Here is a 16554-nt window from a genome sequence, read left to right as displayed (position 1 = left end):
TTCTTGAACGCTCTATCTGGTTACATCACTTATGATACTGAATATAACTTTACAAACATATATATTCTCCATTTTTTGTTTAGACAAACACTCTTCCCATTATGTTTAACCCTTTTTGCATGCTATTTCTGCATTTGCCCCTTCCAAAATTTTGAACTCGTAATTTTATTAAATTATACATACTCAACAAATACATATATACATATGCGTGTATATATGTATACACACATATATATGTAACATATTGCAACATATATATGTGTGTGTTAGTGTGTTATATATATAAATTCCTTTCACCTTTTTCACATTTCCAACCTTCAAAACGTTTACACTGCAGAGAATTGAAGTTTTACACAAATAGATATTTTAAAAACTATCTGATAAGTAATAAAATGCATATGCACAGGGAACACAGAGAAAGGAATCCCATGGTTTGCCTAGCAGAATCAAGAAATCTTCAGGAATGAGGATGTATTTTGCAGGCAGAGAAATTGGGGGCTCTTTAGACAGAAGAAAGAACATGTGCAGAATCTCAGAAAAGGAGAGGTAATATGTCTTTGAGAAATTACAACAGTTTTCAAACACTAGAACCTAAAGCAGAAGGCTAATCTTGAATAATCACCTGTCCCGATGACAATAGGATACCAGGAAAAAATTTTGAGCAGGATAGTAGTATGATTAGACCTGTTAGTTAGAAAAATTACTGTAACATGGAGTGGGGAGTGGTTTGGAGGAAAAGAGCCCACTGAGAATGTGACAGCAGCAATGTCTCTAAGGCATGATGAAGGCAGGCTTCGCAGCAGATAGTGATGGGAGGTTATTCCAAGAAGTGACCTTGTCCTGCTGTGGTATTTCCCCAAAATCTACAGGAAAAAAAAACAGGTACCCATCAGATGTAAAATAAGACCCGTGTCGACTTTAACATAAAAATAAAGACAGCTGGGGCATAATCAAAGTAGCATTCTTTCTCAGACTAATGAAATGGTCATTTTTTAAGAATTAAGTCATAGATTTATGATTATATAATCAGCTGGAAAGATTAAGTTGAAAATTTACGTAGTTCGAATTCCACTAGTGATCACAGTGTCACCGAAACTTTAGGAGAAAAATAATGGATAACTTAGACAATATCTCAGTGCAGAGGTGGGTGAGAATGCAAATTGCTATCCACTCATTGAGTAACGCCGTTAAATGATGTGTAAACATCATTTGCATAATGTTTCTAAAATGAAAATTATTACCAAATGGAGGACTTAGTTCAGTGTCTCACTCATAGTAAGTTCCCCGAAGGTTTTAATTATTAATGAAATAAACAAAACAGCAGAATTTATATTTTCCTTTCTTGGGTTGCTGAAGAAAAATCCCATATGAAAACGGAATGTTATTGACATTATGGATCTATACTCTGACCCCCTGAAATCAAGGAGCCCTGTGACTCTAAATTTCCCTCAAAATCTAAGCCAGGTGAGTGTGTGTATTGAGTGTATCTTTGCATTTGAACATGCACCCATATGAATGCACACATGGAAATTTTAACACTCATTCCAAAGGTCACTGCCTGAAATCTGAAGTCAATAGGAACACACACACTCACACACACACACACACACACACACACACTCACACACACACACACACATTGTCGTCTTTCTTTAACTGCTCAAAGACCAAATGGACAAACAGTTATAACAGTTATTTCTACTATGAAAGCATCAATTGAATTTACGCTTAGGGGACTGTACCCTGGAATGACATCACAAGAAATAAAATAAGATTAAGGAAATGGACAATTTTCAGGAACAAGTCATCCCAAGGAAGGGATGGCTGATACCAATTAGTGTGAGCAAAATATTCAGGCAAAAATGCTAGCTCTATGAAAAGTATGTCCCTCTAGAGGCCAAGCTCCGCTTAGCTACTAAAGGTATTTTTTTAAACTTACAAAGTTCTGGAGACTGCAGTTTCATAACGGAAATAATATTCTGGTCTAAAATAGTCTTGGGTCATTTTATGTGGGGACATAGGAAGGATTTCAGTGGCATGCATTTACTATTAAAGCTACTATTAACGTGCTAGAAATAGAAAGTCCTTTCTTTAGAATTATGTAATAGGCAAGAAAATCCCTAACAACGTCAAAGGAATACTGCTGCTTCCTCCTTTACAAATGCAAAAACTGGCATTACCTATGAGGCGACCTTTTGGCTACCACGGGCAGTCTAAGATGTAGAAGCTAGAGGCATTCCACAACGCCCCCCGCCCCCCTTCACCCCGTTAAATCCATGCTCTATTCTCTGGCAGCTGTTTTTACCATTTACATTAAAAGCAGATGGGGAAAATGCAAAGAGCTGTCAGTTTTATTGCCGTGTATAATCAGCATCTGGGCTGTATGTTACAGATACAATCAGTCCAATCTCATACTTTAGTGGTGTTGTAAAAACTTTTTTGAGTTTCTAAGACAGTTTCCAAATTAGAGAAAATGCTATATTTTAACTGTGTTGATCATGGCAATTGCAACCATATATATGTTTTCGGCCTCCATATGAGTGATGTGTGTGTTTAATATACAGTTACTGAATTATCTGCAAATCTGTACTGCTAATTCCTTTTAGAACGTATCTTGGAACTATTTATTTTGCACTAGAGATGAAATCATGTGTCAGATTTATTCACTTATATATTCTGTGTGTGTATATGTGTATGTGATTAATATATGCTGTAGACATTTTATTAGATAATGTTATATATTATATGAGATTACACACATGCACATGTATATTCCCAAGTTTTTATTCTTTTACCATTTTTTGTGCAAGAAAACACTTATCATATATATTTTTCTACATCTCATAACTTTTACCAAAGCATTTATAGTAGGCTTTATTTTCCTCATTTTTCAAACAGAGAGACAGACACAGTGAAGCAAAGTAACTTTGAAAAGTCCAGAGAGCTAACAGCAGCAGATGCAGAATTCAATCCAAGTCTTTATCATCTCATACTTTTAATCACTAAACTATATCTTTTTATCTTTATGTACACATATATACAAAACATGGCACTGGGAAAGGGCTTCGGAGTCAGAACAGACCCAAATTTAGTCAATTTGACTTAACCTCTTAGGGATATTTTGTTTGTTTTGATTTGCTGTTCATTAAACAATAACATGTAAGTTAAAATGTTGCCAGCATTCAATAAAAATGAACCAATGCATATGACATAGTGTGTGTGTGTGCGTGTGTGTGTGTGTGTGTGTATTTATTTTTTCAATCCAGGCAGGAAAATGGAGCTCATGCCAGGTATATTAGTAGAGGGATTTAATATGATGAATGAATTAAACAGTTGTAGAAGGTGACACAAAAATTAGAAAATTGTGTTCCTCCTACCACCACCACCCCAGGACTTCAATGACCTCAGAAGAAAGTGATGCTGTGTTAAGTCAGGAGGTGGCCTCAGCCAGAGTTGAAATAAGGAGAGAGATGAGACTGCTGTGAGGGCATCTCCTGAGGCACAGAGGGGGAAGTATGTGGTTCAGACTCAGCTCTCCGGGACACAGAGAAGAGAATAGGGAAAGGAGGTGAAGAATGTTTCTGGGGCTAGAAATGGGGCTGAACATTTTTTGATGGCCTAAAATATTTACCAAAACACTTAATGAAGTATGTTTCTTGGCATCGTTCATAACTGGATGGATAAAATCTTACCTTTCTCTGATAGCAAAACCATGAAGTAGAACACGTTGGAGGGTTATTTTCAACTCTCTAATTTTAGTGCATCCTTAAAACACTTCGAGTGTGTTTGACTTCACTTTGCTGCTGTGGTTTTCACGTGAAATATTCACATAGTGAATCAACAGGATGCAATCTTACTGAAAATACCCATAGTACTTACATATTGAGAATTTAAGATTTTGCTTCATAAGAAGCTTTGAAATTTTCTGAATACAACAACTATGTTTTTTTTGAACCTATAATACACTTTCTGTAGAGGACATAAAAGGTTTGTAAAACTTAATATTCAACAATAATTTCCTTTGTGGAAGAGTTATAGTTATCTGTAAAACATGTAACATATCTGTTCGGTGTTACTACATATTTCTCTTACTGAAATTGAGGTTACCATGTTTCCCCGAAAATAAGACCTAGCCGGACAGTCAGCTCTCATGCATCTTTTGGAGCAAAAATTAATATAAGACCTGGTCTTGTTTTACTATAATATAAGACTGGGTATAATATAATATAGTATAATATAACATAGTATGTAATACAGGGTCTTATATTAATTTTTGCTCCAAAAGACGCATGAGACCTGATTGTCCGACTAGGTCTTATTTTCAGGGAAACACGCTATTAAAATTTACTCCCAAATTAGTTTCTTACAGGTGTTTTATACAAAGTCCAGACTTAATAGACCTGTAGTGCCTAAAAATTGAGGGTTTTTTTCTGTTTTTATAATTACCTTGTTTTTGTTCCCAGTCTTGCTCCATATTTAGGGTCTAGCACAATTAGTTTTTGTAGTTATTTTTGAGAAAACAAGAAAATATTACTCATGAAGAGCATCAACTTTGCTTCTTGACATGAATCCTGAGCTTGAATTAAACATACCTGAGAGCTCACGTTTTCATTTAAAAACTGAATTTTTTTCGTTGCAGACGTCTGGAACAGAACTCAATCAAGGTCATCCCTCCTGGAGCTTTCTCACCGTATAAAAAACTTAGAAGAATGTGAGTGAATAATATTCTGGAATATATGTAATGTTTTCAATTTTGCAGGTCATGACCATGCAAAGACATCCATTTAAGTATGAATATTTAGGTGTTTGACAGCTAAACTATTAAGTGATGTGACTATTTGATTGCTAGTTTTATAATGTAATACTAATAGCTAAACTATGTCATATTTCAAAGTTCTCTGTAATTTAGCATATCGATTCACACTATTGTGAATGTATGTGGTTAATATAGTACGTAGTCAAATCTTAGAGGTTCTATTTTCAAAAATGAGATATGGCATCTTTATAATAATATAAGCAAATGGCCAATCATCAATTTAAAGGGATGATTTTTTTTCTTTTTTAATTTTGGATACTTCAGATGTTTTATGTTGTAAATTTTGTACAAGTATTGATAGGTGCAAAATCGACATGTAAAGGCAATAAATAGCTTTCTCCTGCAGTAAATCTTACTGACATTCTATTTAATTTAACCAAACCCTATTTCTAATCTTAGCGACCTGAGCAATAATCAGATCTCTGAACTAGCACCAGATGCTTTCCAAGGACTACGCTCTCTGAATTCACTGTAAGTATTGACCACATCACTGAAGGAAAGCAGAATGTACAACTAATAGTGGCTCTTAAAGAAAATTGGATATAAAATAAATACTCCTTTAAGTTTTTTACTATTAATAATGCTAATTGTTATTAATCATAATAATATAAATATATTCAATCATACAATATTAATGCTATATAGTCATAATAATATAAATACTTCTTTAAATTTTGAATTATTAATAATGTTAATTATTAGTAATCATTAATGGCTTCCATTGTTTCTATTGAAGAATGGTACCTGTCACTAGCAGCAACCAATTTAGGGTTATATAGGACTTGATAATTTTGCTGCTTAGAGAGCAAAAGACCCTTTTTTGACAATTTTTGTTTCTGAAATGGAGGGAAAATGTTTATTTTGGAGAGCTCTGGTTAATGTTGTGTTACATACAGTCCTTAAGCCGCTAGCTGTGGTCTCTGGGGACAATATCAGTCCCCTTTAGAATGACACTGGGTGAACTCTTGCAGAGAACAGTGGAAGATGACCAGTGAGAGGCCCCACCTCCCTGCTTTATCACCTTCAGACTTCCCTGAAGAACCTGCTTTAATCTCTCAAAGTACAAAGATAAGGAAGTTTGACAGCTTTTTAATGTCAAAGGGACTTTCAGGAAGATAGCTATGTAAATTAAAGAGGTTCTGAAATAAATGGGTAAAGGCTGTTCTTCCCTTAAAGTGAAAAATCTTCAGAAGTCCATCAAGTAAAGTAAGCTTTATTTCACATTTTAATTTTAAAGTTTGAAAATTGAAGGCTGGCATGTCCTTTTAGAGTTGCTGCTTAGAAAAGGGTTCTTACTGATGTAAATTACTGCAGAGCTCTTATGAATTTCAGAAGTCCATTGCGACTAGTGAGAATTCTAGGATACACATGTGCGAGACGCAGATAAACACCTGGGGTTTAGATGACAGTTTACACTGCAGGTACCGAGGGGAGAACAGGATGGAAGTGCTCATTCGAGCATATAGGTGTTCAGGTTGCCATGCTGGGCTGCCCAGCAAACTACAGTTTTCTTTGAAGAAAGGAAATGGGAAACTATCACTTCACCTGCAGTATCTGCTTGGGTTGTTTTTTGTTTGTTTGTTTTGGTGTTTTTTGTTTTTACTAGAAGATACCCGAGGCGGGGGGGGGGGGGGGGGGGAGGTGAATTGTGGGCAGAAAATGTAGACTGCAGTCGTGTATTGCACTCAGGGTGAGATGTCAGATTCTAAAATAACAAAATTTACATAAAACTCAGTTAAATTACCCACACTGCTCATAAAATACCGTGTATGCCATTCTGAACAGTGATATGCAAGTAAGTATAGATACCCTCCCAGCCATAGAAAAGGAAAAAACAAAAGTGAAATCACTGTACCAATTCCTGGTTCTTGAAATACCTGTGCTTCAGGGATAGCCCTTAAATGTTGAAAGAGAGAGATGTGGATGGAGACTTCTTATTTATATCTGTGTGTTGCAGTTTATTTTTAAGCTCTATTGCCTTAATAATGTTAATTGACACTTTTGTGGTTGTGAGAATTAAAATAAAGGATACAAATAATAAAAGAAATAATAAATAGAACATTATTATTTATCACAGTAAAATGCATTATAGTTGTTAATAAACATGTAGTTATAATTAATGGTTATATTATAAATGGTTATGTGCTCACCTATATAAGCATAATAAATGAATAGCAAATAGTAGAAGAAATAATAACACATATAAAAGAACGTTCTCGCTGAATTGGGAACCTAATTTTCATGATCAGAGCTCTCGTGTGCACAGTTCTTGTGGAAAGCTATGAAAAAGCATTCTTTCCTTGTGGAGCTTGTAATGGTCACTCACTCACGAGTTGTGAAAGAATTCACCAGATACAAAGAAATAGAAATTAGAGGGTTTATTTAAGAAAAGAAGCACCAGCAGAGGAGTTGCCAGGGTCAAATCTAGCGTAGACAGCTGCTCTGAAGTTCAGGTTAGCTTTTTCTTGGGTAGGAAAGTGTAGATGATTTTCTTATAGCAGAGGATGTGACATACAAATGCAGGACATTTGACTGAGGTCCTTGGACTGGCATGTGCTGGATATATAACTGGTTTCTTTCTGTGGGTGCCCTTACCCAGAAAGCGTACAGAAAACCCATGGGGAGGGAGAGTTAAGACAAAATGTTCATTTTATTATAATTGTGTTATAATGAAGCTAGAAGTTCAGGCGAGGGGCAGACTCCAGAAGTCTGTGCAGGCACCAAAAACCATATAATTCTGGTCAGGGTCTTATCTCCTTTTTCTAGGGGTGTTTCAACAGAAAAATTATATTTTGGGGCCGGGCCTGGGTGGTCCCCCGGGGATTGAACACAGGCCTGGGTGGTCCCTGGGGAGTGCATGCAGGTGGTGCAAAGTACTGATAAAATCACCCTCTGTTAGCCCCTTCAGGCTCACTTTCGTTACCTCTCTTCTTGCTTCATCAGACCTACATTTAGTCAGGGAGTTAAGTCACTGGGGGAATTTCTAGTTCAAAACATTGCAGTATATGAGAGAATAGAAACTGTTTTCCGGAAGTGGAATGCCACATAATATCTTATAATGATATGAAACAGGTAGACCAGGAAAGGGTGTAGCAGCTATCCTATCTTAGAGAAAGTCGAAATGTGATAACTGGTATCATTTTCCCCACTGCTTTCACATTTTGAATTGACCTTCCAAAGATTAAGTTATCTACCCCTCCATAAAGTATGTAACTACCCAGGTTTGCAATAGCCCTTTTCTTCATTTAACCACAATCATACATGTTCAACAGAAATTTGATGGGACCCTGTAATGTAGAGGACCCTATTCAAGCTTCTGGGGATGCGTGCGTGAACAAAACACAAAAATCTCTCCCTCGTGGAGATGACCAAGGATAGTGGTTGATGACCAACCAGATGCTGGTCAAGAGATACAGTATATCTAACGATAAAAAGTACTCGAAAGGAAAATAAAGGGGAAGGGATACGGAGTGCCAGGGAAGGAGAGCTGAAATTTTAAATAGGATGATCAGCAAAGGCCTCCTGAGAACGTGATACTATTGGGCAAAGACCAGAAGATTCAAATTGTAGAAGTGAGCTGTGCATGTTGCAGATACAGGGAGACAGAACATTCAGAACAAGAGGGAACTGCTACATACTATGGCCCTGAGGCTGGAGAGTGCAGAGTCTTTCAAGAAAGAGCAAGAAACATATCAGCAGGACTGGAGGGGAGTAGATGGTTGAAAGTGAAATCATGAAGAGGTTGCGATTGTTGGCACTGGTAAGGTCTGGGAAACAACCATGAGGACAGAGGGACGAAATATGGTGAAAGACAAGTTCCCACAAAAAGAGTAGTGTTGGTGCTTGTAATAAGGAGCCAGGAGTTTACATCTTCCAGCAAGGAGTGAAGTGACTTGGGAAAGTGTAGATAACTGCAAGAGCCATACAAATAAGCAGCACGTCTTTTTCTAAAATGGGTTTCTACTTATACAAGTTTCTCTTACATATCTGTCTGGAACTGTACTCAAATATATAGCTGGTCTAATTTAATATTACATTTGCTAAAGAAGTGAAAATATGGAAAGGTGGTATGATGCCAAATACCTCTCATGCATCTTACTAAATAAAAAACAATTTTTAAATAGTTATTTGATTATTATAGTAGTATATCTTAGAGAAAACTGGACTTGATTTGTTGTATTTTTTTAAGTTCTTTCCTATTAAATATTTGCATTATCATTTATTTATTCTTATTAGTATTAACATTCATTTTACTACATATTACTATATACCATTATATTATTATACATTAATATAATTAATTATGTAATTTAATATATTGTAAATTATTAACAAAGTATCATTTAGAATACATGCATCTACTGAACCATTTTATCCTCAGGGCTTTTTATTACTCTCATTCTATAATATTTAATAATAATCTCTTAAGAATTCAGCATACTGGTATATTAAGCATTGTCTATAAACACTTTTTTTATTTTATTTTTTTATTTTCCTGGTTGAAAGCTTCTTTTTCTACCAGCAAAATAAAAAGCTGTAGCAGTATAGCATAGTGGCCAACCTCACAAGGGTGAAACTGGGCTTAGCATCCTCAGTTTTCCTTCTAGTAACAGGTACAAGAGTGGCCTAAGATTTTCCTGTTGTTTCAAAGGACTATAAAAACATTCTGTCAGCATAACTGCACACTGTATATAGTATGCTGGATATAAGTCATATATAAGAAACTGTAGAGAAACTACCCAATTTGTCATTCTTGGCATTCAGATGGTATTATTCAAATCCCTCGTGTACTTATTTTCTTTTCAGTAGAATACATTTTCATCTTTCAATTTCTTTTTAAATTTCCTTTCCCCCTTATGGGTGTAGTACACATTCTCATTGGCCTTCTTGCACTTATATCTTTATGTGATTATATGTCTTTCCCTCATCGTATAGATGTTGGTCCAGTTTTCTGACTGTCATCCAACTTCTTGGTCCTGGTCTGTGGATTTCTGACACTTTACCTTGCTATCATTTTTATCTCATTGTGTGTAAGAAAAATGCACCTAGTCCTAGTATTGCTGTGTTTTTGTAGAGAAATATCATCCCCATCATATTTAGTAAGCATTTCTTTATTATAATATTTGCATGAATTTAATCCGTATACCCAATATTGCCTACACAGATTTCTTGCGTCCTTGTGTCCTCTCCTCCTTTCCCCCCTGTGTACTCCAATTGTCTTATTTACAATAAATCTCAATTTTTTAAAGTTGATCTTGAAAACAAAAATGACTTGTTGGAAAAAAAATAGTTTCAAAATACAGATATGTATGACACACCTCCGAGCTAGTCCTTCTTTCCTGCTATTTGAGCCAACCTTTAAAGCAAAAGTCCCAAATGAACAACCTACTAAATTATTTACCCTTGATTCTTATAAGAGTCTCCAACAATTTATATGCATCCTATATCCTTTTGAAGTTTCAGTGGTTTCAAAATTTGAAACGCCTTCAGTAATTCAAAATTGTTCTTTTGGGTTCTTTGTTCATCTCAGCCATATCAGTGCCTGGGACATTGGCAAATCGCAAACATCAAAAAATAAGAGTTGGGTTCAGCTTAATTGGGCACTGAACTCAGAACCTAACAAAGTTCCTGGCAGACAGGAAGTGTATGGTATCTATTGTTGAATGAACTGATGGAATGGTATTGAATTGAATATCCTGAATTGATGCCATGTTGATCTCATTTGTGTCCTAAAACCTCCTCTCTCCTTACTCTTGACCTTACAGTACATATTTAATCTTGCTTTACCCTTTCCTAGTTCCCTTACCTCCTTGACCCTGACAAGACAGAATTCTCTCGTTTCTTCTTTGATTTTTTAAAATTGTTTCTTCTCTGATTGATTTACTTTTTTAAAAAAAATCTGTATTTTACACAAATGAATTTTTTATGTTATGCTATATAACTGTACGCTGGAATATACACAAATGGAATGTCTCTTTACACAATATAGCACCCAGCTTTACTTATTCCCTTGAGAATTTTCTTCCTCTCACTGCCATCTTAAAAGGGAATGACTTCCCTCACCCTGACTCATCTCTCGTCTGTTGTTATTTTCCTCCTTTTCAAGCAAAAATCATATACTGCTGCCAAACATATGAATTATTTAGATTCTCCTTTCAACTTTTATTCACATATTATGGCATCCATTTATTTATTTTCCAAAATATTTTTTTGCTGATTTTCAAAAGTACTGTATGCTCATTGTAGAGAACGTAAAAAACAAAGAAAAAAATGTATGTGCAAATTCAAATCAACTCTGAATGGTGAATCACTTACCATCCAAAGATTTTCCACATTTTTTTCTGTGTGTGTGTGTGTGTGTGTGTGTATTTTTTCCAAAAAGATTAAAATTATACTGTAATATATAGTCCTTAGTATTATGCTTCTTTTAGCTTTAATGTTATATCATGAACACTTTCATTCTTCACTAAATATTCTTCAAAACATGATCTTTATCAATGTGAAGTATATATTTAACCAGTCCTCATTTTTAGGACTTGGAGACATTCTGTTTGAATTTACTTTTTCATTGTTATAAATTATGACGTGATTAACATTTTTCACAAAAAAATATTGTCTGTCACTGACTTTTTTCTTTAACTCTTCAGAGCACAGCTACTACGTTGTAATGTATATAAACATCATTATGACTCTTGATGTATGTTGCCAAGTTGTCCTTCTAAAAATATAATTTCTCTCTGTCCTCCACATAATTGTGATTCCCTACGTTGAGGCCTAAAAATAGATCAGCATCGTTGTAGACTTTTGTGAGCAGCGGACTTGATGAATCAGCCATTTCCAGGCATTTGTTGTTGAAATCCCCTCCTGTCACCCTTTTTGTTAATTTATTCTTTAATTTGTCTCTCTGCTAATTTATTTCTTCATTTCACTTATCAAACAATGTTCACTCATCAGTCCAGTGTGGAATGTCACTGTCACCGTGTGCCGAAACCTGTGCTCAGCGCCAGATGTCCTGAGGGGATTCAGTCACGGTCCTTACACTTAGTGCGTGATCAGAAGCGGGTACTATGAGGATGCATTTCTGTTCCTAATTCCTTAGGGACAATACGTTTTAAAAATTCTTCTGTTTTAATATCAATGATGACTGTCTTCACAGATCTTACGTTTCTCAAGCATACGCATTCTGTGTTTAAAACATCAATTTCTTGCATGTTTACCAATATGATAAGCCCAAAACTCATCCCTTTAAAAAGCAATGGATTCGACATTTAGTGTTCACTTTTGTTATATACCGTGTTCTCTCATTACATATGAACCATGTGTGTATAGAAAACCATGACGATTTCTATGAAAGGGCACTACAATTATGAATTATATTCATTTTGTTCATTTTTCTTTTCCAAACTTTCTATCATAAGCCTGCATTACTGTGGAGTGCTTACTAGCCTCCTCTATGCCATATATATATATATTGGATGAATTTGTTGTGCTAATTTTTTTCATTTAAATTATGTGGTTTTTTTTTCAGTGTTCTCTATGGAAATAAAATCACCGAACTCCCAAAAAGTTTATTTGAAGGATTGTTTTCCTTACAGCTCCTGTAAGTATTTCATTGTTTCTGATCTGTTGAACTCAATATTATATTTTAGTCTGTTACTAGCTCATATTTTCATGGAGACTTCAGAAAAATTCGAGGCAAAATGGCATAGTTTAATGAAATGGAAAAGATTGGCATCGTGGCGCTAACATTGTTGATGGTTATTTGTTTGTAGACACAACTCTTTGAAGTTGTCCCCAAATCTTTCTCTCCACACGGTCACGAATCTGTGCATCCTGGCTGCCCTGTCATTTAAAGCTGTTACAATCTCTGCCCTTTGTGAAACTTTTCTGGTTTGATTTAACAATAGTTGGAAAGGAGAGAGACATAAAGATGTATTTACCCACCTTTGTGCAAAGAATCTGCAGGAGTGGCAATTCTGGAGTAACATCCCCTAACACAAAGCTGGTGCGCTGCAGGCCAGAACACAGCAGTCACACTCAAACTCATCTGCAGTAAGAGAATGATCTGTAAATCCCTGGATTATGGCTTTAAATACCACTCTGCTTAGACAATAGCTGCTTCTCCCTTGTCTCAAAATATGTATTTACTGTACATAGTTATAAGAATAAGACTTGACCTCAGGTGTTATTTTTAATGCTTATATGAAAAGGGAATTGGAAAAAAGTCTGCCTTATTAAGGTCTTTACTGTTGGATCCTTAAATTCTGTCCAAATGGCCAAACACACAGAGAGTACCCCATTAAGGGCACGCAATGGCCTAGCTGCTGCAGATACAAAGATGAGTATGATGTAATTACTCGCAACTAGTTCACAGGCTACTTTAAAATTTTTCATTTAGAATCAAATTATTCTGAATCCCACAAACTTCCCAAATGTAGATATTTTTCCTTACTTGAGAAATGTATGTTCATATGTTCATAATTACATCCTATTATCCATGTTTTAAATTTTTCATCATTACCCAGAAACACATTTTATATCACAGCCTAGTTTTCATGCATACACACACACAAATGAAGCAAATTGTTAAACAAAACATTTACCCTTACTATGTGCAGTCCTCTCCAGTTTGTTCCATTTCTCTCTCCCACAAACCAGTAAGTCGTGATAAATACTGATCTCTGTTACTTAATGATTTTATTTAGGTTTCATATTATTTTTTAATCCTTGCAAAAGAGTTAGCAAATATTGCTTCTGATCTTTAATAGAATGATTCTGTACACATTCCCTCAGCCCAGTGTTTTATCTCTATATTCAGACTTGTTCTTAAGCCTGCCAGGGCTAAAGAGACACAACTGTCTCTTTACTGCTAGCTGAGAACTTGGTTAAGCATCTTAGATTTGCTTGAACAGATGAGTTACTGGGGAGAAGAAGCGTAGATAAATGGAAGGAACAAAATAAATCGGCATCTAATAGTTTTTTCCCCTAATTTTTGGATGACATTATTTAAAGTAAGTACAGCACCTTCTTCGGTTGCACCCAGGCTCCCCACCTTTTTCTTGTCCTTAACGTTCTGTGCTCTAACTCCTCCCTTCAGAGAGCTGACAATTTAGGGAACAAGGTCAGTGGGACTTGTGTTGTGGCCCAGAGTGGGGGGAATAGGATCAATCCGTCCATATCAGGCCTCTAAGCTTTTAAGAAAGTGTTATATCGACCACAGAGAAGGCCAAAACTTTAGAAAAAGAAAAAGAGGAGAGAAAGGCAAGTCACCATGAGAAAGTCATAGCTTTGCATGGACATGGGACACCTAAAAAGGCACAAGCAAAACAGAAAGTCCTTATATTCATTGGAGATTCTTGTGGCCAAAAGGGAAAACATTTTCAGAGTATTAGATAATAAGGCATACAAACTCAAATTACATAGTCCATATTTTTTTTGAGCTACTGAATATTTGTTAAAATCCTGAGTATCAAAACACTGAGGTAAAGGGTGATAGACAAAAACATTTATCAGAAAACTGTCCCGCCCACAGAGGGCTAAACTGTCTTTGGGCAAAGTGGGCCTACAGGTGAAAGAGGTAACGAGACTACTGAATAACTTTCTTTGGAACCTAGAGGAAGGAATACTGTAGTTGGGTGGAAGTCATATTCTGGAAAAGGTGGACTTTCGGTGAGGCCTTGATAGGCCGTGAGGTTGAGGAAAGTGGAGAGCAGGGCAAGTGTATTCCCAAAGGTGAGTCCAGCATGAAAAGCTCAGACACAACACGTATACTTACAAGGATGATGTTTGTCAAAGTATAATCTGTAAACCACAGGGCCACAAAATATTGATGTAGAATATTAATAGTATATGTGAGAAATAAACGAGTTTGTGGGATACTGTGTTAAACCAAGCTCAATGGATATATATAATGTAGGATGAGGACCTTTAATATGGTAATTTACCATGTCACTCTCCACAAGGTTTATAAAGTATTCATTCAACAACCAATCTTTATTGAGCACCTTGTATGTGCCACCATGTTTGCCCGCAAATAAGACATAGCTGGTCCATCAGCTCTTATGTATCTTTTGGAACAAAACTTAATATAAGACCCAGTCTTATTTTACTATAATATGAGACTGGGTATAATATAATATAATATAATATAATATAATATAATATAATATAATAAATATAATACTGGGTCTTACATTAATTTTTGCTCTGAAAGACACATTAGAGCTGATTGTCCAGCTAGGTCTTATTTTCGGGGAAACACGGTAGGTACATGGGAAACATCAAGGAACAAAATAGACAGATATCCCCGCTGTCTGGAGCTTAGACCCTTGGGAAAGGGAACAAGCAAATGATAGTCAGAAAGAACATAATAAATAAGGAAATCATATGTAAGAAAGATATATGTAGTTAAGAAAATAGAAACGGTAGGTCAAAGTAAAGAAACTGAGAGTGCTAGGGGTTGGGGAGAGGCACACAGAGGCTGACAGTATTGAAGAGAGTGGTCAGGGTAAGCTGAATTGAGAAGGTAAGATTTGAGCAGACTCAAGCAAAATAATTCACCAGGTAGACATCTGGGCGAACATTCCAAGCAGAAAAGAGTCTGGCATGGAGGCCTGTATGGCTGGACCTGAAGCAGCCCCTGAGAAGGGAAGTTGGAGGTTGCAGGGTTCAGCAGGGGGCGCTAAAGAGCCTATTTGGTGTTACAAGTTATCGTCAGGACTTAGGTTTCATTCGGAGCAAACTGGGAGTTGTTGCATGGTTTTAAGACTGGAGTTAATGCGACCTGATCTATGTTTTAGAAGGTTCACTTTGTCGTCTGTTTGGAGACTACACTGAACTTTTTCAAAGAGCAGCTTGAAGGACTAATGGTTTACGGCATTTCTTATGATGGTTTTGACAATGAAGCCTGGGTCTACTGCACTACTGCCACATCTTCTAGAGAAGATGTGCAATCACAGTTCATGAACTAAATGCATAAGTATTGGATTGAGGCATTTCTTAGATGACATGTCCCTTGCTTTATCTGGTATAAACCCCAATCTTCAGCCCATGGTACCTAAATTATTACAGTTAAAATGTTTGTGTTGAGGTTAAAAAGAATATATTTCTTGATTAGGTTTTCTCAAGGACAGGCTCTTGTAGGTGGGTTAAGCAGGTGCTACATTTTAATTCTACGCCTCTTTGGTCAAACAGATTATTGAATGCCAACAAGATAAACTGCCTTCGGGTAGATGCTTTCCAAGATCTGCACAACTTGAACCTTCTCTCCTTATATGACAACAAGCTTCAGACCATCGCAAAGGGGACCTTTTCACCTCTCCGGGCCATTCAGACGATGTATGTTATATATGTGATTTGGGTCAAGGTAGATGACCGTTGTTTTCAGTCTGAGTTTGAGAGTTCAGTTACTTGCCAGTCTTGTATAAAAGTGTTCCGTGTGTGTTTCTGAAAGGCATTTGGCTCAGAACCCTTTTATTTGTGACTGCCATCTCAAGTGGCTGGCGGATTATCTCCACACCAACCCTATCGAGACCAGTGGTGCCCGCTGCACCAGCCCCCGGCGTCTGGCAAACAAAAGAATCGGACAGATCAAAAGCAAGAAATTCCGTTGTTCAGGTAATTTCTTATTTCGCTTGACATTTCCCCTGTGTTACCAACCCTAGTGGTTATGTGAGACGTAGGGACAGCTGGCCTTCAGCTGAATCACCAAACACTGTAGAATTATATTTCTTTTTCTT

The 16554-nt window shown here is 36.3% G+C and overlaps 1 protein-coding gene across 3 annotated transcripts in view; it reads left to right on the top strand.

Moving 5' to 3' along the window:
- Positions 1 to 16554, top strand: part of SLIT2 (slit guidance ligand 2) — a 331024-nt gene that overhangs the window by 226574 nt on the left and 87896 nt on the right. For all 3 annotated transcript variants that reach the window (XM_074321782.2, XM_019743903.3, XM_019743900.3), the window contains 5 exons: positions 4640 to 4711; positions 5216 to 5287; positions 12345 to 12416; positions 16010 to 16153; positions 16269 to 16432. In XM_074321782.2, coding sequence (XP_074177883.1) covers positions 4640 to 4711; positions 5216 to 5287; positions 12345 to 12416; positions 16010 to 16153; positions 16269 to 16432 — 524 coding nt within the window. The remainder of the gene's footprint in view (positions 1 to 4639; positions 4712 to 5215; positions 5288 to 12344; positions 12417 to 16009; positions 16154 to 16268; positions 16433 to 16554) is intronic.

The sequence above is a fragment of the Rhinolophus sinicus genome, chromosome 1 (genome assembly GCF_057876585.1).
Source record: "Rhinolophus sinicus isolate RSI-liver-muscle chromosome 1, RSI-T2T, whole genome shotgun sequence".
In the NCBI taxonomy this organism is placed as follows: domain Eukaryota; kingdom Metazoa; phylum Chordata; class Mammalia; order Chiroptera; family Rhinolophidae; genus Rhinolophus; species Rhinolophus sinicus.
Note: the sequence above shows the minus strand (reverse complement) of the source record. Positions and strands in the feature narration are given on the sequence as shown.